Source organism: Bactrocera dorsalis, chromosome 5, assembly GCF_023373825.1.
Source record: "Bactrocera dorsalis isolate Fly_Bdor chromosome 5, ASM2337382v1, whole genome shotgun sequence".
In the NCBI taxonomy this organism is placed as follows: domain Eukaryota; kingdom Metazoa; phylum Arthropoda; class Insecta; order Diptera; family Tephritidae; genus Bactrocera; species Bactrocera dorsalis.
In genome coordinates, this window is record NC_064307.1 from 62464896 (window position 1) to 62489752 (window position 24857).

The 24857-nt window shown below is 31.6% G+C and overlaps 1 protein-coding gene across 6 annotated transcripts; it reads right to left on the reverse strand.

The window, feature by feature from the left end:
• Positions 1 to 24: 24 nt before the first annotated feature.
• Positions 25 to 24499, reverse strand: LOC105223999 (sodium-independent sulfate anion transporter). Of its 6 annotated transcripts, none has more exons than XM_029549336.2 (11): positions 16891 to 17040; positions 9350 to 9526; positions 9068 to 9272; positions 8922 to 9007; positions 8723 to 8863; positions 7488 to 7742; positions 7081 to 7431; positions 6835 to 7008; positions 5823 to 5970; positions 5569 to 5748; positions 25 to 346 (listed from the first exon to the last, which is right to left on the reverse strand). In XM_029549336.2, the coding sequence occupies exons 2-11, from the start codon at positions 9512 to 9514 to the stop codon at positions 321 to 323; spliced, it is 1731 nt and encodes a 576-aa protein (XP_029405196.2). In that variant the 5' UTR covers positions 9515 to 9526; positions 16891 to 17040; the 3' UTR covers positions 25 to 320. The 6 variants fall into 6 exon arrangements, with proteins under 6 accessions (XP_029405196.2, XP_019845056.2, XP_019845055.2 ...); XM_019989497.3 differs by lacking the exon at positions 16891 to 17040 and adding an exon at positions 24242 to 24499 and having other exon boundaries at positions 132 to 346; XM_019989496.3 differs by lacking the exon at positions 25 to 346 and adding an exon at positions 3241 to 3504.
• Between the last annotated feature and the right edge of the window lie 358 nt (positions 24500 to 24857).

A 24857-nucleotide genomic window follows, 5' to 3' on the forward strand; every position in this document is an offset into this window, starting at 1 on the left:
TGTTTAAAAATTAATGTTTCATCTGCATGTAAAAATTCATTTAATTATATATTATTATACATAGGCATTTAAAATAAATTAAAATTGTGAAATTGAACAAACTAAGAAAAAACTAAATACATTTGTGTGTGTTTTATTTAAAAAACAAAGTTGTATATATATTTTTTTTTATTTTTTTTCAGCTTATTTTTATTATTCAGCTTATTTTAATTAATAGTCCTGGCAGTCAATAAAATCTTTAAAAAATAGTCTTAAATATATTTTTGAAGCTTCTATATAAATGAGAGTGTCTTTATTAACTTCAGCAGCTTTTGAGTACCTCATAGAAAACGTGTGTAGGCATAGTCTATAAAAAATAATAATAATTTAATGAAATAACTGAAGATGATTTACGTTTGAAAAACATTTAAACAAATAAAAGCTAAACAAAAATTTTACGGTTCAATTTAGTTACAAAAAATAAAATTATTTGTTTTATACTCACTCATATTTCTTCCTGAAAGATACTATATACATACAGATATACCCAAAAATCCAAAAATAATTCTGAATAATATTTCAGGACAAATATCGCAATTTTTTCAAAACTCAAATATTTTTTTTCTATTTGTAATAAATTTACTTCTTTATGTACATATGTGCATAATTTTAATTTTTTTTTTTACATTTTTTTTTTAATTTTTTTAAGTTATTAGGTTTTATATATTTTATACTGCTCAAAAAACCTGAAGAAAAAATTAACGACTGAAAAAAAAAATTAACTGCTGAAAGGCCAGCGAGTTTGCTTTACTTTTGACTTTGGAGACTGAATCTTCAAAAACTACCACCATTTCTTCGGAGGGTACCGGCACGCTTTATATTAGCCGCTAAAGCGGAGATCAATACCTCTACGTAGGTATTAAACCCTTAACTCCAACGTCATTGCTTGTTATTTGCCCCACGGAACTGTCTTTAAGCATTACAGTCATTCTGGCCTACTCCTCAGTTATTCTTCTGTTTTTGCTGCGTTGCTATTCTTTCCTTCTTAGCTTAATACACCACGTTCTCACGCTAATCCATACTAGTTTTGATTCAGTGATAAACCGCACTATCTTATCCAGTGTCACTAGTTTCGTTGTCAATTTCTCTAGCTCGCCAGCAAAAGAAAATGTACAAAGCGTTTTCTCCGTTGCCCGTCAAAAACTGCATCAGGTAAAAATCTATTTCTCCATGTTTCTAACCACGGTTATACTCTTTTAATTAGCCTGTAGGTCCATCCCTCCCTTAAAGTAGCATCCCATCGTTTTTGCCATTCATTGAGGCTTGTTTGCCTCTCATCTTTAAGCTCTTCCACAGTTAATCGGCTGACCAGTCTTGTGTATCTGTGGTATCTTCTTTTAAGTTTCATGGTCATTATCTTTTGGGGGTTCTGATTGCGAATTTGAGTTCAAAATTTTTCGTTCCGGACAGCTATTTTTGTCTTTTTAGTAAATGGTCGTGGTTTGATCCCAAATAACTTAACCCACAACACCAAAAATTTTACGTGTGTGGAAATTTGTACTATGAGTAGTTCGGTTTTAGCAACCCAAAATTTGCAAGAAACAGCAAACAAAATCTCAGTCTCGAAATTACTGTAAATTAAACGTATTTTTTATTATTTTTAGTCAATTTCGAACTTGAAGGTAAAAAAAAATCAGCTTGCTCAGTGCAGACAAATTTCGACAATATCAAGTTTTCAGAGACATCGCCAAGCACCAGGCGAACATAAACGACAGCAGGTGGCTCTAAAAATAAACGTACATATGTATTTAGTCATTTGTGCTGTATCCGTCCAACAGTGGTGCTCAAACTGTGCATGACAGTTTTGTTGTGCATGTGTTGTTAAATTTCAAGAAGTTGCCTTGTAACATAAAATCAAGTCTAATTTGATATTTTTACAAAAAAAAACTAAAAATTAGAAAAATTTAGAAAATGTAAAATATGTTAAATGATTTTAAGGAAAATGAAGAAAATATTTTACAAAGCTATTCGTAAAGAAGTGTCTATCGAAAAAAATATTTCGTAGTGGAAGATTTCTTAAAAGTTTGGCAAATATAATAATTATTGAAAAAAAGTGAATAATATATTTTTATGTAATAAAAATTATTGAAGAAAAGTGAATAATATATTTTTATGTAATAAAAATTATTGAAGAAAGGTAAAGAATACATTTTTATGTATACACCGAAATTTAAAAAAACATTGTAAAACTTATTAAACTCATAAATTTTATTTTATTTTTTTTCAAAGAAGATTTTTACCTGGTTTGGTTTAATTTGAAAGAGAGTAAAGAACTCGCAATTTTAATACTTTACTGAAAAATTACTGAGAAAACTGCGTTGAGGGCAAACTGTGGTGCATGACCAAACGGAATTATTTTTATACAATTATGTTTGTATCAGATTTTAATTAACAAAAATAAATTAATCTATTTTTTCTAAACTTTTCGTATTATTAAAAAATAATTGTTAAATTTTTTATTATAAAAAAATATATTTTTTTCTAATTTTTTTTTTTAAATATTATATAAATTTTTAATGTTAAAAAATGTTTCCTATTTTTTATTAGTAAAAAAAATTTAACTATATTTTAAAATTTATTTAAATTAAATATTATTTTTAAATTAATTATATACTATAATATATAAATTTTTTTTTTTAAAGATTATAAAAGCGATGAAATTAGTATTAATAAAATCATCTATAAATTAAAAAATAATCGTAATTATATTATAAAAAATATCGTAATTATTATATAAAAAAAAATATTTTTTCTAAATTTTTATTAAAATATTTAATAGATTTTATTCTATAATACAAAATTAATAAAATAAATAAAATTAAAATTTAATTTTTAACTAATTACATATAAGTTTTTTTTCTTTAAAGCAATAAAATTATATTATATATCAAAGAAAATTAAAAAATTGTAATTATTATTAAAAAGAAAAAATTTGGTGTCCAAATTTTTTGCTATGTTGTATAAATTTTAATAATTTTTAATTTTTGTTAGCATAAAAAATATTATATTTTAAAAATGTTATCAATTAGTTATTATTTATTTGTTTTTAATTAATTATCTATGAAATAAAATTTTCAAGAAAAATAAAGTAATAAAATTATTATGAATGAATTCATCGATATATTACAGTTAATAAAAAAATAATAACTATAAAAAAAAAAATTATCAAATTTTTGGCCTGAAGCACCATTTTCTATCTTTTCTTTGCTTGAAATTTGTAGTAATTTTTACCTTCACCACAAAAATGATTAGTTGGAACAGCTTTTGATAACATTTATTAACTCAAAGGTGACTATAGTAGCCTAACAGCAGATCACTAAAAATATTTCTGAGTACAACGCTTTAAACTTTAGTAAATTATTCTCAGCTCTCACTGTGGGTTCTAACGTCTTTGTATCTCATAATAAATTTCCCGCTGACGCAAATGTTTATTGTAAGTCAGAGATAGACCATTTATCTTCAGACCTAAACAATGTTTAATAATTATAGTATAAAGAGACAGGAATTAATATAGTATGAAAAAAGGGTTAATAAATGGAAAAATATAAATGGCAATGTAAGAATGGCAAATAAACTCAAAATTTAAAAAATCAACAAAAAAAGCTGATGTGACATGATTCACAGTAGCAAAATAATATATTAAACAAAAAAGGGAGCAATATACAATATAAAACCTTTTTTGAAATTTTGCATACAAATTTATGTAAAAATGTTATTTCATACGCCGTAAAATTTTAGAAATTTTTTAAAAGAACAGAAATCAAATAAAACAAAAAAATTAAATTAAATAAAAAAAAGTATAATAATAATAAAGCTCTGTCAGACTATTTTTTACATATTACATATTTTTTTTAGTAATTATCTTTCAATGGTACTTTCGGAAGAAATTTTGATGTACACTTAGAAAAATAGTATAAAACCATTTATTTCAATAAAAAATGTTTAACTCACTTTTACATGATTTTTGGTTACAAAAAATAAATATTTATTTATTACATAAACCAAATTGTGCTTAAAACTTAACCTAACTTTTAAGATGAAGTGTGTAAAAATGGAACAAAAACCATATGAAATTGTGTACAGAGCTTTTCAATGGTAAATATAAAATGACGATACCTTCTCAATACAAAAGAAAATGGATTCAAATGAAATTGCAAAATTAAAATAAAAATTAAAAAAAAAAAATTAAAAAAAAAATAAAAATAAAATTTTCTTAATAAAAAATATGAACTAAAAAATAGTTTTCATAAAATCGTAAAATTAAAATTAAAATTTTAAGAAAAAATTAAATTAATAATAAACGTAAAAAATGGATTCTCATAAAATCGTAAAATTAAAACATAATTTTTTAACATAAACAATTTTTTTTTTATTTTAAACAATATTCTTATTGAAAACGTAAACTAAAAATATTGAATTTTCATAAAATTGTAAAACTAAAATATAAGTTATAAAATCAACCCGATACAAAATTTTGAAAATTTAAAAAAAAAAGTATATACTTATGTATATAAAAAATAAAAACCAAAAACTAACCGAAAACTAAAAAACAAACTAAATAAAAACAAAAAAAAATCTATATAAATTCTAATTTTTCATTTAAAAAGATTTTTGCAATATATAAAATCGATTATACACAATTTTCTTATTAAAAATATTAATTACTATTAATTTTTTATTAAAATATTAAACTAAAAACAGTGAATTATCGTAAAATGGCACAATTAAAATATAAATTTTAGCATCAAATGGATAAAAAAAAATGTGCAAAATTAAAAAAAAAATAAAAATAATAAATAGAACTAATTAAATAAAAAAACCAAAAAATAACGGAAAACTAAAAAAAAAATTTATATAAAAAAAGATATAAATAAATTATAATTTTCGATTTAAAATGATTCTCTCAATACACATTGTATTATAAAAAAATTTGCGCTTCTATTTTCCTAAGAATCCATTTCCAATTGAGTCGCCACGCAGTTGCCAATATTAACCGTAAAAAGCGGTAAATAGACTTTGCAAAATTTATCCAAATTAAGAAAGTCGAACTTCTCAACAAAATACAGTTAAATTTGCTAAACAAAAAAACTACAATTTTATAGCTATAAAACACAAATGTACATGAATGTAAAAATACTTAGAACAGCATTAGCCAAATATTGCAAGGAAACCGTTTAGAAACAATTCGCAAAATATTACATTACTGCTTCATTAAACTAATCTAAATTTTAAATATGCTATAAAATCTACATGTTGTATATAAATCTACAAATGTCCGCCACCGCCACCGCCATCAATCGTCGTGGAATCACCACAATTTACTTTAGTTTGTGCAGAAATTAGCGGAATGGTAACTTGCAAGCGATGATCGTCGATCGATGCCGCTGAGGGTAGATTAAGAAATAAACACACAAACACACAGGTAAATGAGTATTTTACATTAACAGTTAGGTTTTAGTGACTTTATGTAAATATAAGCAATTTACTGTTAGTTTGTACAGTTATATTAGAAAAATATTTTCTACTTACTATTTTCTAGTATATATTCCAGATCATCTGGTGTTTCTATCGTTGAAAAATCGCAATTTGTCGATTCTTTAAGTACAACACAGATTTCTTTAGAAGCTTTTAGCAGAAAGAATGGCACAAATTTGCTAGCTAACTCTTTATTCAAAGCGCCCATGCCGCGCGCAGCCGTAAAATCGAGCTCTGTCGTGGAAAAAAATAAAAATTTAAAAAATAATAATAATAATATATATTTTTTCTTAAATTTTATTATTTACCATGCATATTGGAGCAATCCAGGACCACAGGCGCCGTACCGTGCATGACGACAGCCTTCGATATGCCAGTGCGCACCCACTCGATTGCGGGGAAGTAGAGTGAACTGTGTATGGGACGCATGAGTATGTACTCTGTGCCATTGGTGGTCTAAAGGGCATGAAGAAGAATATAAAAATTACCGTTTTTTCTAAAAAAAATAACCTGAAAATAAGAAAAAACGTGAACTTCGGTTACACCGAAGCTATAATACCCCTGACAGATGCATAATTTATATCATAAAGAGATATAAAAAGATCTTCATATTGATTTTTACGGGTTGTTTGTTGTTGTGACGGCAGAATTGAGTTGACAGTCCTGGACCGGATAAAAAATCCGGGTTCGTTCCGGTTACGTAGACCCGACAGTCGTGGAAACGGCAGTTAAGGGGCAATTTGAAAGCCAGCTTTATGCTACAGTAGTCCGATCTTCACAATATATTCGGAGATTTTAGGAATGGCTTTGAAAGAAATCCATGTAAAATTTCGTGAAGATATCTCGCCAAATAAAAAAGTTTTCTATACAAGAAATTGAGTTTGAATGGTCAGTTTATATGGCAACTCTATGCTATAGTTATACGATCTGAACCATTTCTTTGGAGACTGTATCGTTGCCTTAGAAAATAATTCGAGCCAAATTTCGTGAAGATAGCTCGTCAAGTAAAAAAGATTTCCTTACAGAGACATGATTTTGATAGTTCGGTTATAGTGGTCCGATAAAGAAGTAGCTTCTTGGGGAGAAAAGGACATGTACAAAATTTCAGATCGATATCTCGACAACTCAGAGACTAGTTCGCGTATATACAAATAGGCCGACGAACATGGCTTAACTGACTTAGCTGCTCACGCTAAACATTTTTATATTACAAGATAAAGTCGTCGACGTTCACTTTTGGGTGTTACAAACATCGTGGCAAATTTAATAGACGTGTTCAGGGTATAAAAATGCATAAGTGATTATTTTTATTAAATATACCCTCAATTTGGAGACAGTAAGCGCCGGACGTGCGGCACGATACACCAGGTAAGCCACATCTACACCCACGCCCAACAACAAGCCGAGCTCTACGCCAATCGCAAGGCTGACAACGAATGTTATAGCGCCAGGCAGTAATTCGCGACGACTGCAGCGCCAAAGTGGTTTGACAACCTTGAAACAAACAAAGGAATATAAAATTATCACTTTCACTTCCAACTTAAATATCACAGCTGCACCACCTACCTCAAATTCAATCATAAATATCACCGCCGATATGATGACTGCGCTCAGCGCTGCCTTCGGTATGTACTGAAAGTAGGGCGCAAGCAAGCCGAGCGCCAGTAACACCAAAGCGCTGGTATAGAAACCGCCAATGGGTGTGCGCACACCACTCGCATGATTCACAGCGCTGCGCGAGAAGGAACCAGTGACGGGCATTGAAGAGAAAAACGAACCGACCACATTGCTGAGCGAGAGCGCCACCAGTTCGCGTGTTGGACTTATGCCGGCACTGCTGAATGCCTTCGAGATGGCGACGTTGCCCAGCACGGCAATTACTGGCAGTATAATCATGGATGGACCAAGCTCCTTTAACTGAAAGCGAAAGAAAATTATTCCGGTGGACTTTTTCTAATAACTGCAGGACTTACCATATCTTTATAGTCTTGATCAATTGCAGTACCATTCGCTGCCTGTATTGTTGTATGGAATTTTGGAAATTCGACATCGGGAAAACCGCTTTTCACTTTACCCGTCAACACGAACGGACACGACTCGTGTGTTTCACATGTATTGTAAGCTAAAATACTGGCAATAAGCACTACCAAAGCATTACGGCCGGTTGCGACGACCCAAAGTGTGCCGCTTAGAATGCGACGACCGGGTATTTTGACATCCTTCAATTTCTAAAGAAATGGATAAGAGGAAAAATTAAGGTCGGAATAAGTTTTAGCACTAAAAAAAATCCTAGTGAACGATTTTATTATGGATTTTCGAAAAGTGAATGACGAGCTGGGACTTGCTAAGCTTCGAAATCTACTTTCATTTTTGTTATTATTGTTCTATCAGCACTAAATATTCGCCAAAAAAGCTTTGGAAAAAATTATGAGGGTAAAGCTGAATATAAATCCGGTGGGTTCTCATGGCTGTCGGGTCTTCGTATACGAACGAACCCGAATTTTTATCCGACCAAGAATGATCAACTCGGAAGCTTCCTCCAAATTACTTTAAGAATGTTTTCTTACAGTACAGCAACAAGAACATAAGTCTAGTCTGCAAAGTGGACCCGACCAGAGCTTTTGTAGAGCATCTGATTAATCTCTTTCGAGGAGAAAGCTTTCATTTGGAGTCAAGGTCAAGTACTGGTCTGCCAGAAACACCAAAAACTTGTTCCTAAACTATTCTGACGGCAACCGACTTTCTATACAACTCAAATAATTAAGACTTCCTAACGACATACACTTGGCGTATAGAACAATTTAGTTGTGGATGGTATTCTGGGAAGTTTCTGGGTTCTGTGTATCAGGTACGCCCCAGATTTTTTTCGATCAATGGTTGTCAATTTCTAAACAGAAGTTCAAACCTCGGTTCAGATCGTGATTGAATGCCTTTTAGTGTCGCCACGCCCTTATCCTCCTCTAGATCCTAAATATTAACAGCAACAATTATAGATTTTGCTAGAAAGGCTTGGACAATACTGAGTGCTGCAGAAGAGCCGGTCGAGTGATCCTCTTTAATACTACAATATCAAATATTTTCAAATCCTTATCTTCAAGCCTTACTAATGCACTTCATACACAATTAAGTTATTTACCTCAAGTGCATAGTTTTAGAGATAATAATTATGTAATCAAAACACTTCATTGAGCAAATTGTAAACACTTACCCGCAACAAAAGCAAAATGGTGATAGCAACAATGCCCAAAGTAAAATCACCATAACGTATTTTGTCTAAATTCGTAAAAACCGACTCCATTGTTTTCATAAATCCGGAACCGCCACCGCCGCCACGAATACCAAGCAGGCCCTAAAGGTGAAATACATGTTTACTTAAAAAATTCTAGCTTTGCGAAAGAAATATTTACTTTCAACTGTGAAGTGCCGATGATGACCGCCGTCGCAGAGGTGAAACCCACAGTTACTGGCAATGAAATTAGGTCCACAAGCGCACCTAAGTATAAAACATATAAATATATTAATACAACTATTTTTATTATCAAGGCAGACTCACCTAAGCGCAACACAGCCATCAGAAACTCGACAAGTCCGGAGATCAAACACAATAATATCGCATAAGCTGGACCAGAGTTCAGACCGAAACTTGTGTGTCGGCTAGTCATGAGCGCCAAAAGCGCTGTTGGACCGATAGTCACCTGGCGACAGCTGCCCAAAAAGGCATACACGATGCCACCAATGAATGCAGAGTAGAGACCATACTAGAGAGGAACAGTATTATTAGAACGCCAGTATATAATAGAGAGGAATGTGAAGCTAGAAATTATTAAATACGCACTTGTGGTTCCAGTCCAGCCAATGTCGCGTAAGCAAGACCCTGCGGCAATACCGTTAAGCCCACTGTAATACCAGCAATCAGATCGGCTATAGCATCTTGCGCCGTATAGCCGTGTAGCCATTTAATACCGGGCAATAGCCGGTGAGCGACGTCGACTGCTTTCATGTCTCAATTAAACTAGAATAAATGAGGCTTTTACAATTTTTGATTGCAATGAAAGATAAAATGTAGCTTTTATATGACAATTTAAAAAAATCACACCTAACCTCACATTATTTAAATGCTTAAATATAGTGAACTCAATGCATATACATATATACATATATATATATTGTAGTTCATAAGTATATAATCACTTTTTTCTGCGACTGTGCTAATAAATGTAATTGTGACTACTTTGTGGCGGTAGCAGGATGTTGTAGGCACGTGACTACTGCTCGGTTAAGTGTGGGTTCGAATTTCATACGAAGCAGTACTCAATATTATGAACAAATTTCGCGTTAAATGCCAAAACTTCACACTAAAAACTTTCAAAAATGTAGTATACAGTTAGCCGGTGAGCTTTAAATTGTTGTAGCCCCCTCAAAATCGTGCTGAAACTCGGCCTAACTTTTGTCAAGCTGTGTCGCGTTAAAGCTCACGTTTACATATTTAATGACTTCATATAGTTATTACAGATAGTGGCAATTATTTGCTATTTAGCGCACACTTTTGAATGAATCTTTTGAAAACTATAACTATTGTATTATATAATAATAGGTGTCTGTCTCTATTGTGGCATGCTTGAATGGCAATTTAGTTTGTAATGCCTACAATTTGAATTGTAAATATTCTATTCCAAATTTAAAGATATTTATGAATCAGTTAATCTATATTTAATGAAGCATGGATACTAATGTAGTGTTGTCTATCGGTGGCTTGCACTTTACATAACTGAAAATTCCGTTATCTTACACTGTCATACTAGAGGCATACTTTAATAATTTTTTCTCAAAAGCATCGCTCATCTTATGTAGTATCAGTTTTGGGTAGCTTTGTCAATAATTGGTCGCCTATAAATCCAGATTGCTCATGGTTTCGGATTCATCTAACTATAAAAGCGAACTATTATTTTTAAAATTATTAAGCCGTCCCCTAACGGTTGGTTATATTCAAGAAAGTATTCTCTAAGCTTTATTCCACGAGAAGGAGCTTCTAAAGGTGATCCCTTTGTGGATTGATTCAGAAAACTAGGTTAGTTTTGGTAAATAATCCCACTTAGACTGCTAGAAATGCTTTTCCACTGTGATACAGAGTTCCCCTAGATTTGGATCAAAAATACCATCTTACTCGTATATCGACAAAACGCCTACAGCCTGCCACAAAATAACAAGGCGGCTAATATCAAATCCAGTGAATTCACCGAGTTCGTAAAAAGTATGGCAACGGAGATGTTTTAACAAAGTGTCTAGATGTTCCACCTCATTTTCCTCAACTTTGACAAGTTGCGTCCTCCAAAATCAAATCCAACGAATTCGCCGGGTTCGTAAAAACTATGGCAACCGAAATACATACTTCAATCTTTTATTGGCGACAGACAGTTAGTGGAAGAAAAAAGAGTCTAGAAGTTACCACCTCATCTTCTTCAACTTTGACTTCGCCCTCCAATATCTTTAGCCTCACAGCGTCAATAAGTGTCAGCGGCACAGTGTCCAGTTAGAACGCCAATCACTGCGACGATGTGAGCTTTTCTAGGAGCAAACAGTTCAATGGACCTTTTATGCCTCACTCTGAACCAGCGGGTTTTCCAAATCCCACATTGCGGCGATGTGAGCCTTGCTAGGAGCAATCAATTCAATGGACCTTTTACGTGTCACTCTGGATCAGAGGGTTTTCGAAATCCCGCATTTATTGGTTGCTGACCAACGCTTGCTGAGCTTGCAGGAAATCCATAGATCCAGCGATCGAGTACCCGAAGACACGAGAAGACCTGCTCATTCCCATCCTGCTTGAATATGGGAATGCCTTTTTTGCAAGCTCATCAACTTTACAATATCCGACCATTCCGCTGTGTCCAGGCACTCAGAAATATTTATATGAAAGTAGCTTGATGCTACAGCTATTGCGGACATGCACTCCTTGATTAGCTTTAAGCTCAATGTAAGCGAAAACAAGGTCAGTATAGTAACTCTGCTATCGAAGTGGATGCATATCTCTTAAAAGAAGCTGCACTTTGGAGCCGCACATATGCTGTCACTTTGAAAGACACTACAATAGTCTGGCAGTCTCATACAAGAGTTGATTGGGAGCTCCCGAAAGAGGACTCGCTTCCAACCTTCTCCATGAGAATCAAAAAGCTTACTACACCTCTTCTCCAGCAACTGCATCCCACCCATATATGTATGTTTCACAACTTGCAAAAATGACTCGCTCTCAGCAATTTGAGTTGAATGAGTCCTTTCAAAAATAGTTTTTAAAAGAGTTATAGAAGCTGATTCATTAATCGTTAGATTGTATCGAGGAGACTACGTAAACAAATCTCCAGTTTTACAAATTTTCATTTTCGTTACGTAAGCTACGTACTTATCGAACCGTCCTCATGTAAGTATATTACTCAGCAGATTAACTAATATAGCGCTCTATTAGCAATTAATGCACTCTTCATAATTCGATTAATGTGCTGAGCACAACTGAGATTGAAAAAGTCAAGTATGTAAAGTACAATAAACAAAAAACAAATTAGCGAATGTTTGCAATATTTATTTTGGTTTTACCGTTTGTTATCAGAATTATGGCGGAAACGCTCTTTAAGTGCTGAGCTAATGAAACATTTTCGCATATTTTTGTACTTTTATTTTTAGCGGCAGTATCTAAGTGTCTTAAAGTGTGTGTACCTTGCAATAAAAATAATTTGAAGTCGGAACTAAAAGATTTTTTTGTGAAAAGTTGGTTCAGAAAAAAAGCAAAGTTACGTCGGTTAATTAATATTCTTGAAACAGTAACATGAGGCACCTGAGGAAAATATAAAATATAATTGTTGCTGAATATACAAATTAAATTTTACAGTTATGTAGCAGGCATATTTCTCAACAAAATCTAACACTTGACAGCTCGTAGTACGTCAACTCGTAGAACTGTCAAATGCTTCTATGGCAAAATGACTGCCGGCTGATTCGTTAGGTTGCTGACTCATACTAATCGCAAAATAGTTTGGAACAAGTTGAACTGCCTGCTGGGTACGAATTTTGATTTCGTAATTGTTTATAAGTGAATTGTTGGGAATTATGCATTGTTTAGCTTTTTTGTGCTCAGCAAATAGTGATAGCTCGTTTACTTTCAATATTTCGCTCTAAACACTGAATATTTAGAACGGAACTGTAAATACTCAGTCTACATAACTTTATTAGCACGTTATTATCAGACTTTCGACGAATCAATACCTGAAAGATATAAGCAATAGAATCTTTCCGACCCGACCGGACAGCAACTTAAGACCGACGGCCGATAAAATGGGTAGTTAAGTAAAAATCGCTGGCAAATAGTATAAATTTATATTTCTTTGGCTTGGTGTGTGGAATCCTTTTTGCTTTGAGCACGCCAATGGTTTGAGAACTGCTGACATAAGATAAATATACGAGGATTGCACTGCAACCTTAGGTCTATTTGGCCCTAGGCACACTGACTGACTACTGACTGCTGCTATATGCCTAATTTTTTATAAATAGGTTGAAATAAAACGTCTTAAGTAGACGTTCCATGTGTTAAATCAATGTCACCAATTTTGTCCACGAAATTATATATCCACATAACATTTTCGCAGAACCCTGCGACGATGACATTTAATTTAAGCTTTCATAATAATAATCTATTTCTAATTGCATTGAGATATCACATGTTTATATCAATTAAAATTGGAAGGCCAGACAGACTTCGAACATATGTTTTTAATTAATTTCAGTAACGGCAATATGTCAATATTGTATAGTTTATCCATCAATCTGACAGTATACACATCGGTCATCGTTACACGTGCATGTGGGGTATTTCCATATTTTTGCTTGCATGGAAAGGAAACCTCTTTCAGCTCGATCCCCGATGGAAACTTAAAGCTAAGCGAATAAAATTAAAAATTTGATTACCATAACCAAGGCATACAAAGTTCAAACAACTGTGTAAAAGTTAGGTTTGGTACCATGGCTTTTTCCCAAGACTGGTATTACTTGTACGTATACTGCTATATACAATCTGTCAGACATTTGTGTCTTTGTTCGGCCAGTAAAAGAACTCTTATATCACTTACTCATTAGAACTCACGAATCGCCAAAGCTCCTTGAATATATCCCTTGATTATCTGAATGTGAAAGATCCGTGGTGATTTAGGTTTGATCTCGTAAAAGCGGAAAAATCAAAAATGATGTACTCAAATGTTTGTACCGTGATTTTTTCAAATCAGCTATATAATAGAACTGGCATATGCTAAGTTCTTAGTTAAGGGTTAAGCGTTAAGACAATGACCAATTTGAACCCCTACAACTGAGAGCCAAGATTCCACGACACCTCTTTTGATTTACTTACTGAACAATACATTGTTTAAACGTAAATTTTTTCCAAAAAAATCGGTATTAAAAGGAATTAAATTGACTTTGCACCAGAACTTGGAAAAGTACAATGTGCTGTAAGGACACTCAGGAAGAATTCGTTTAAGGTTTTCTTTTAGAAATAAATAAATAATAAATAAATTTATATTTTATAAAGTATTATGAACCGAAGAATAAACGATTGTCATTTTTAAAATGAAGCGTTGGAGACCCTATCAAGTATAATTATTATGGGCGTGACAAGCGGAGACGATTTAGCCATGTTCGTCTGTTCTCTTAGAAAAAATGATATCTAGCAGCGAAAACTGGAAAATAATATCCTCGTACGTGAAACATGTCCTACGCACTAAAAAAAAGAGACATGGCCGCGGACTCCCAATAGAAGACGAGCCAAATAGCTTGATGCTGGCTATAAAATCGTAGGCATCCCTGGACGCAGGAAGAGTAGAAATTGACCTGTAATGGGTCCATCTTGGAAACCTTGCCTAGAAGTAATGCGAAAGCGGTCCCGGGGTAGGGAAAAAAATTCCATGATAGAAGGGTGGAGTGTTTTAGTGGGTACACCACTCACGTAGGATGACGATCCCTATATGGTGCGAAGACATTTTAAAGCCTCCTTACGGCCTAAAAAAAAAATGTTCGTCTGTTGATCTGTTTATACACGAGCTCGTCCCTCAGTTTTTGCATTTATTTTTTATATAATTCTTATTTCATTTTTTGATTTTGTTTATCTATCTAATCTATTTTTTTAATGTTTCAATATTGTTTTAATTTTTTTGACTTTTTATATTTTTTTTATTAATTTAATTTAGATATTTAATAATTTTTTTTTTTTTTATTTACTTACTTAAAATTTGTTTTTATTACTTTTTTTATTTTTTTGTTATATTTTATTTTAAATATATTTTGTATTTTATGTTTTTTCATTTTGTTTTTACTTGTTATGTTTTTTATTAATTTAATATTCTTATTATATTCATTTTTTAATTTTGCTTGTTTATTAAATTTAACCGAAATTAAATTAATACAAAAAAAATTGAAAAATTAAAATAAATTAATAAAAAAATTAAAAACAAAATTGAAAATTTAAAATTAATTAAAATTTTGTTTTTAATTTTTTTTATTAATTTTTTTTCTATATTTATTAGTATATATTTGTTTTAATATTTACTTAATTAAAATCTGTTTTTATTTTTTTTATATTTTTTTATAATCTTTTATTTTTAATATATTTTATATTTTATTTTTTTAATTTTGTTAATTTATTAATTTATTTAATCTTTTTAAATTTTTCAACTTTGTTTTCCCTTTAATTTTTTTTATATTTTTCTATTAATTTAATTTTTATATTTAATAATTTATTTTTTAATTATTTACTTGCTTAAAATTTGTTTTTATTTTTCTAGTTTTTTTTTATATATTTTATGTTTAATTTTTTAATTATATGTATTTTATTTTTAAATTAAGTTTATTTATTTAGCCTTTATTTAATTTGTTTTTTTTTTTATTTTCTTATGTTTTCTTCTTAATTTGATTTTTATACTTAATAATTTTTTTTAATTTTACTTACTAAATTTTTTTTTATTTTTTAAATTTTTTTACTCTTTTAAATTTTTACTTACCTAAAATTTTTATTTATTATTTTTTAATTAATTATATATTTTTTATTAAATATTTTTATAAATTTTTTATTTATTTAGCCTTTTTTTAATTTGGTTTTTACTTTTTAATTTTCTTATGTTTTCTACTTAATTTGATTTTTATACTTAATCATTTTTTTTTTTAATTTTACTTACTAACTTTTTTTTATTTTTTAATTTTTTCTACTCTTTTAAATTTTTACTTACCTAAATTTTTTTTATTTATTATTTTTTAATTAATTATATATTTTTTATTAAATTTTCTTATAAATCTTTTCCCATTTTATTTCTGTTTTTCAGTTTTTTTGTTTAATTTTTATCAATTTAATTTTTATTTTTAATATTTCTTTTATATTTTACTTTCTTAAAATTTTTTTACATTTTTTTATTATATTTTTCATTTAAATATAATATGCTTGTTTAATTATTTTATAGTATTGTATTTAATTTGTTTACTTTTTTATTTTTTTTTTTTATATTTATTTTATTTTTTACTTATTTAATTTGCTTTTATTTTTATTCCTGTCTTTTTTTAATTTTTTTTAAATTAATTTATTTATTAATTTTATTTCCCACAAAATTTTAGTATATTTCAATTGTACTTAATATGTATATATGTATATTTCTTATACTTGAGTCTTTATTACACTTTTCTAGATATAATGAATAAAGTCACCAATTCACGCCAATCAATTACGCCGATTGTCAGCGCAAATGTATTTAATGCTACTACAAATTACTTTTGCACACATTCACACACATCGTTTGCGATTCAATAAATTCAGTTAGCGCATTTTCAAAGAAAGTTTACGCATCTTTAATTCTAGTTGCCTAAAGAAACTGGCACCTTTGCTGGTGGCACATGTATACAATATAAGCGTTGAACAACAACAAGAACTTTCAAAAAAAACTTGTTTACAAAATGGTTTTCTTATTTTTTATGAGGAAAGTTAATATTTGTTTATTTCTAAAATTATGTTTATGAATACCATTTGTACAAGTGTTTTCAGGGTTTCCAGCCTTTTTTAATTTAAGTGTACTATTTATGTTATTTTTGGTAGTTTTTAGGTGAAGGCATAATAACTTTTGTTAGCTTTGATATTTTTATTTACGTTTTCATGCTCATTGCCAACAAGCCAACCAGCGCAGTTGGTTTGCACAGCTTTCTTCAAATTGGTTTCCTCACGCAGAGTATATATGTAAATATGGTAAACGCGTTTAAAAAACTTAAAAAAATAGTTGAAAAATTGAAATTTTACATCAATTATCCAGTTTTCAATAAATAATATTTTTTGCATAAATGAGTACAGTAATGAACACCAACCAAATCGTTACAATTAGTTGAAATAATAGACACCGTCGCGAGTTCGAAATTTAGCACAAGCGCCAATGTTTAAATGTAACTAACAACTGATCGGCCTCAAACATGCAAACTGATGACGAACTCTGGCTAGCGTACAGACTATGCCGGCAACCGGCTCCGGCGGCAAAGTCAACAAACAAACGGATACTACTATCAGCGAGAGTGTAGTGAGCTAATGAATGCACAGTGGGCGCATTTGAGAAATATGGCAATAAAAAACGTTAACTGCGGCTGCAACGAAACTATAACAGCTATAATACCCTTCACACGTGATATTCTTATAGCATAAAAGGATATAAAATATATTTTTCTTGATTTTGAGAGATTAGTTTGTATGGCAGCTATATTCTATAGTGGTGCGATCTCAACAATTTCTTTGGACATTATATTTTTTGCTAAAAAGAAAGATTTTTGGACTGAAAGTTCCAAAAAAAGGAAAAAAATTTTTCTGAAATTTTAAAGGTGTAAGTGGAAAGTTCGAAAAATTTTGGTTTAAATGGAGAAATATTCCTTTTGCGAATATTAATATACTTGTAAGACATACTACAGTGATCAGAGCCTGAGAACCCATTTATTATATGTTCTTAGAAAGCTTTGTTTTCAGTTGGATGGTACTCCCATAACCGATTTCTTACACGCTTTTTGGCGATGTCAATTGACAACTTTAGACATGGACATAAGGACTGTCCAATTTCTCGCCAATCTTCCTACAACTAGAACTTTTTGTGCATAATTCTGTTGATATTGGCCGTAAATGCGAATCATTAGTGAGATAGAACTAAACACCCTACTGGTACACACTGCTTTTATGAAAAGAACTTCATAAATAATGGAATTTTACTTCGTAAAGCGTGCTAACTCTAAAAAGACATTGGGCATTTTTTAAGTAACTATTACGGCTTTAAAATACGCTCATAAAATTGATTTAAGTCCCTTGCTGGTAGTCAGAATTTAAAATTTATTTCCACAAACACCATTTTAACCCACTGTGCAATAGTCACGTTCTGTCTTCTAAATTCTTAAGTGATCTGAACGAGCGCTGACGTCGAAAACAGCAAAAATGTAGAGCGCACGCTCCGGTTTGACCTGCATTACGGCGCTTACGAGCTTGCTCTCAGTACCACGCATCGACGCGTTTTGAGGATGAAGCGGCCATAAGAAACTAGAAGAATTTGGTTTTCATTTGAGTTGCGTTAAACAAAGCATTTATGGTTTATGAGCGTATGCAAGATATATGGGCCAAAGCAACAATTACTCATTTATGGTAGCCCTCTCAGCTTTCTGCTCTTTTCTTGTTTTAAGTAATTTCATTTGTTTACTAAACACGCATTGCAAAAATCAAAAGTGTTGAGTATTAATTGGAAGCAGAATTGGAATTGATTAACCAATTGAAATGGTCAATATACTCCGTAACGAGTGCAATATTTACATAATAGGTGCGGTCAGATTTTGCACATACTGTACGTAAATAAAATATTTAAACAATTGTTATATTTATTAATTAAAAAAAAATACGCAATTTGTTTGACAAAATTAAGAAAAATCTTGTTGATTATAGTTCTTTAAGGAAGTGATCAACAAAGGTTGGTCTTCTGAGTTGTCTCGCTTCGTAAATGATGAGAAGCAATAAACAACAGAGAAGTGATAAAGATACGAGAGCGGTCCAATAAGTACTTAGTCTACATAAAAACAACGAAAATTTTGGAAAAAATTGCTATTTATTTCTCTACGTAGTCTCTTTTCGCCTTTTTAGCATCCAAAAAGGACCATCGTGCACTGCTGATCCGATCTTTGGATCGATGATCAGTCTTACGACCTAAACTAATCTAACCTTATATAAGCTCAATATAAAGTTTTTTTATATTGAACTTGTGTGGGTGTCCGGTCATGGCAGAAATTGCAAAACCAAGCTCATCGGCAAGAACGGGCACTCTTTTTCAATTTCATCCGATTTAAAGTGAGTCGGTTGTCCGATGTCCTCGGTACGACTTAATATAAACTTCAGAACGAAGAGCTTGCAAGAGCGGGCACTCTTTCGCCAAGTGAGTTGGTTATCCGACGTCCTTGGTACGACTTAATGGCAGTTCCTCTTTGCTAAAGACGAGTGGAATCATACTGTTACTTTCTCCTCTATTGCTCGGCTTTTGCCGTAGACAGATTGTGATTGAAATACTCGGTAAATACACCTTTGGAGAATCTAATGAAGTGGCTGGGATCGATGTTAATGGACTTAAATGGTTATAAACAGTTAGAGGGTCCAAAAAAAGAGAATTTTCGGGTCCAGAAAATTTTTAAAATTATTGATTCAAAAATTTGTACACATATTATGGTATCTTTTAACTTTTTAAGACCTAATATTAGTAAAAATGTTTATTTGGAAAGGAACTACAGCTGATCTCCGGGAGCTCCTCTCACAAAAGTCGCTTTTGACCACTATATCTCTGAACTGAATCCTCTGAAATTAAAAAAAGAAACAGATTTCGTTAAAGTTATGAAACATCTTTTCAAATTTGCGTGTAACTTCGAAAACATTCACGGAACGCTACAAAATTTTCTGTTTTCTATGTATTGTTATATATATGTACATTAAGAAAATAAAATTTAAAAAATCGTCCAATTGGGATCCATCGATTTTAGATTAATCCTGCGACATAACCTCACCTAACCTAACCCAGCAAATTTCAGCTATTTTGCGCACCTTTAAATGACGATAATCCAATCGAGATCATGGATTTTGTCTCGTTATCCACAGTGATAGTCGTTGTCGGAGTTTTTTCTCTTCCAAAAACTAGACGAAACTAAGAAACCAAACCGACCAAAGTGGTCGGCTACGAGTATTTACTACACGAATAGTACGAGTAGTTTTCTCTTAGCGATAGTAGCGTCACTAGGTAGTGAGGTTTTGTACTTAGCGGAGATGCCTCGTACTTTGTGTACTTCCCGCGGAACTTTCTATCGCTTTGTATTGATTCAGAGGAGTATCGCTCAGTTTAATTACTGATACCGAATCAATTTTGAAGTGTTCTATTTACAAATATAATAGGAACACTACGGTGCATAAAATGATAATAATCAAAAGATTACAGCATTTTTAATACTTCCCTATTACATAACTTGGTCTAATGTATTTCAATGACATGGTGCTTCAAGATGAGTACCTTGTTCAATTAAGTAAAAACAAAATCTCAAAGCAAATACTCGAGACATTACATCACTTGTTTATTTATTGTTAAGGTAAAATATAAAGTAATGCAAGGGACAGAAGTTTGTTAAGAGGGTTTGGAACAAAGAAGAACACTTAAATACAAATAGCATTATCTTACCTTATTTATTGGAACTAACTAGTTTGATCCAGTAGTTTCAATCGCTCGAGGGAATAAAAGCATACAGAGAAAAAGGTTGCTTCAACTTAAAAATCGCGAAATGAAGGCGGGAAAAAAGTTTATTCGACGAAAAGAGAGAGCTAATATTCTCAAATTTATAATTTTCACGGTATATAAAAGCACATTATGGTAAGAAAATTCGCAAGCAAATAATTGTTGCGGTGAAGGAAACCACTGACACCAAACCGAAGACCATTCGTAAGAGCAAAGCTGTTCAACTGTCGTTTACCAAACAAAAGACCTGCTCAGGACATTCAAATGTTTGCAGTTTGATTGACGATAATCTACAGAGTATTTTGTGAGGCAAAACGAACCCTGCTGAACTGCAAAGGCGGTTTTGTCTGCGCGTGCTCGATAGATTAAACTCGAGCTAAACGTATTTTCTAGCACTCTGAAGCATAAGGTTCCCTATGGACCATTTCGGTGTGAGAATGGCCTTGTAAAGCTTAAAGGGGGGTGAGAACTGATGTCATATACGCAACAGAGGCAACGAATATAAATTAATTTCTGCTCTCGTTATCTAATTGGGAACAGTTTCAGACATAAAACGATTTACCGGCAAATATAAAACGTGCTATACAACCACCGATAATACGAGTTTTTATGAAGTTCTACGCGGTCAGCAGTGAACTTTGAATTCCGCAGAAAAATTCTACCAACTGGGAAACGTGGTATCTTTATATGTATGTATGTATGTGCGGTCGACACATTTACGTACCGCAAATGATTACAAATTATCATAAATGACGAATAAAATTTTTTGCAAGATATGAACTGTATGCTAAGAAATGCAAGAGCTTATCAGACTTTTTAGTTGATATTACTCATACACGACAAAAACAAACAATTACAATAACATAGCACTAATATTAAGAAGCGAATTTCTCCAAACTTCATACTCAACTTGCGATAACTTTACGTTTGAATACTGATCCATTTCGAGCTTCACTACTTTTTGATCTGTCAAAGAAAGGCTATTGAAAAAAGTAGCTCTATTTTATCAACCTATCAACATATATACATATGTATATGTCTCTGTGATGAATTTGTCCGTCAGAAAAATGCTCTGCGACGTTGCAATGGCTATTGAGAGCCGATCATATTCATGACATTGAATTACCCTACACCGAAGAAGGCGAATCGGCCGAAAAGAGAAAGACAACCGTTTTCTGCAATGCATAAGATCTGATCTGCATCGACTATCTGGAAATGGCCAAACCACACAGTCCGAATTATTGGGGGAAAATGACACTTTGAAAAAAAGTCATCGTCTACTAAGAGAAATATAGAATTATATTGTTTTTATACCCCGAACAGGGTATTTTAAGTTTGCCACGAAGTTTGTAACACACAGAAAGTAACTTCAGACATATACAAATATAAATTATACCATCAATTAGTCCACCTAAGCCGATTTAGTCATGCCTCGGACTATAACTGGGTGTGTCTTAATGTCTCCTATCGAACATCTACACAGTGAGGCCAGTTAAAGAACAAAATGAAGCGGAACTTAGGAGTCATAAACGTCTTCATCAACTCTCTCTGTAGCATACTTAGAGGCAAGCCTTGACCCATTGCGGACGACGAGCTCGAGTTGCCGCGAGAATCGAGAGTGACACTAGCGCAGCTTCGTTCTGAAAACTGTAGCAGGTTAAGCTCTTACTTATCCAGAATCGACCCCGATATGCCAAATATATGCCCAGATGCAACGAATCCCCGCATGACTCAAACCACCTCAATGCATGCCCACATAACCCTACATAATATTTCCTATGTTTCAGCGCATTTCCAGTATCTACCATCAGATTACTTCGATGACAACTTATCTGAACCTTATACCATGTTCAGACCGACACTTAATTACACGATTTCGGCTGTTGAATGGATTATTGAAAAGGACAGTTCCAAATCACTTCATTGAAATTATTTGAAACTGATCCACGCTAAATCTCTCTGTGCGACTCTGATTTTGCGCAATCTACTTGTCAGCACTGGAAATCTGTTACATTATCACAGCTGATTTAGACAATACAAAGGGAAAAAAATCTAAACATACAATTTTTTTTAAAGCAATGAATCTAATTTCACCTGAAAATCGACTTAACAAATGAAAAAATGCATCCATTATTTCTATTATATGGAAAATATTAAAAGAAAGACGGCTTTTATTTCAAAATACTATATGCCAATCTTTTCTTTTGATAAATATTAAGCGATGTGAATTCTTGAATGACAATAACAGCTGTTTTTTAATATCTTTCTAACGGCAGTGAGAACACTGTTGGGTTATGAAATGCTTAAATGTACTATAATCTTTTAAATTTTCGGTCTGAACATGGTATTACTTCCTTACGGGCAGTAGATAACTGTTATAAAAACAACATTTAGTCATGCCCGTCTGTCTTCATGTATATGCACGAACTATTCCCACCGTTTTTGAAATATCGATGTGAAATTTTAAACACATCCTTTTCTCAACATTATAGCGTATAGCTGCCATACAAAAAAAATTGGAAAATTGTGGAAAATTGTTGAATATTGTTAAACGATATCATATCAACCAAATGTCACACACTTAATTGAACGTTAATTAATTTTTACAGAACTTATAGCTTTATGTAGCCCACATCTGAATATTTTGTTTACCACTTTCAACATGTTTTGAATTTACTAGCACTTAAAAATCAATTTAGCACCACGCTGCTTATAAATATTTATATAGCACCTACATATATGTATGTATGTACTACTTTTGTGAATTTCTAATTCCTATATGTCTCATTTAGCTACAAAATGAAGTCAATAACCTTATAGTTTTTGCAATTGTTGTTGATGGAAGCTGCCAATATTGACAACGAAAAACGAAATGATGTAAACACCAAGAAGTACAAGAAGAGACTTTGTTTATTGCGTGCTTTCATGCGCAAATGTGTCGCTGTAAGAGCGATATTCATAAACTGGTTTTTGTTGAAAGCAAATATAATTAAAATGAAAGCATTAAAAATCATGTTGAGTGGCCACGTCAAATATGCTGTTGAATTTTAAATCAATACGTGATTTAATTTATATTGCATAGTTAAACCATTTATGTATGTATGCATAGGCATTTGTGCGTGGAATGTATGAAAACCGGCTAAATAATGAAATATTTAGAATAATAAACATAAATTACTCAAACAATATCGTAATCCACCCCAGGTGCAATATACTAAAGCATTATGAGATAATCGCGAAAGCTTTCAGCTGCTAATATTGTATTAACAGAACTATCAACAATGTTGTGAAAAATATGATATTTCATGGTGTAAAGTGAAGTAATGCTTTTATCATAATACAAATATATATATTTTTTAAGTTTTTATTAGAAGCAGAAAATTTGTAGATGTCAAAGGAATTTGAATGTTATTTATTTTCACTGTTTGGCACTTTAGTTGTGTATAAAAATTATGATTTTATGTATTATATTAAACATTCTCTTTAAAAAACGTTTGTTGCATGTATTTTGCACATTGCTGTAAAAATTATCAGCTATAGACTGGTAAAATATATACATACAAGGTCACTTGCTATGCGCAAAACTTTTCTGTGATAACACAAAGGAACACATTCAAACTAAAAATATTAAAAAAAAAATAGTTTCTCGTAGTTTTGCATATAAGCTGTTACATTAAAGTTTATAGATATGCACTCGGAAACGGAAACCATTCGTACTTCGGATAGATACATCCATACATACATACATACATAAATACGTTCTTCGCTGGAGTTTCAGATTGATTTTGTACAATTGTCTACCAACTGTAATATATGCATCTTTTTCTAAATCTGTTCTTTACTCCATTATAACAGTTTTAAGTTAATTACACTTATTCACACCATAATTTATATTCGGCAAGTTTTTCTCTATGCTTAATTTGCAAACCACTCACCGTTTTGATTAAATGCTCTACGTACACACATACATTCATATATGCTAATGATGCCCACTTTGTCGATTGGCAAGCGAAGACGCAAGTATTAAGCATTAAAAAATTCTATATTCACTATATAACATCATTTCTCGCGATATATAAACTTTTAAAGTATTTTATATATAAACATTAAAACTTTAATAGATGAAAACATAAAACCACAATTAGCGGTAATATAAATTACACGCAAATATTCAACTATCCGACTGATTCCAACAGCTGTCGGGCAAAACTTTCAACAGCTGCTGTTCGCAATGTCAATATAATTTCATGTCGTACTGTACAATTTTTTCTTTCTAATTTCTTTGCGAGAAATCTTGTTACGTGCTTACCAAAACTTCTAAAATTATTTGTCATATCGATTTTTCGAAAACTATTTTACACATCTTTTTCATACATATCACAACAATAAATTTTTTAAATTTTATGTAATTTATTTTGGATTAAATTGTACCAAATTAAACAGCACGCAAAAAAGAAGAAGCATAAACTTTAATTAAACAGTGGCACTCTTTTGTAACACAGTCAATGCGGCAATTCACATTGCACTTACATCGCTCACTCCTGTATGTCC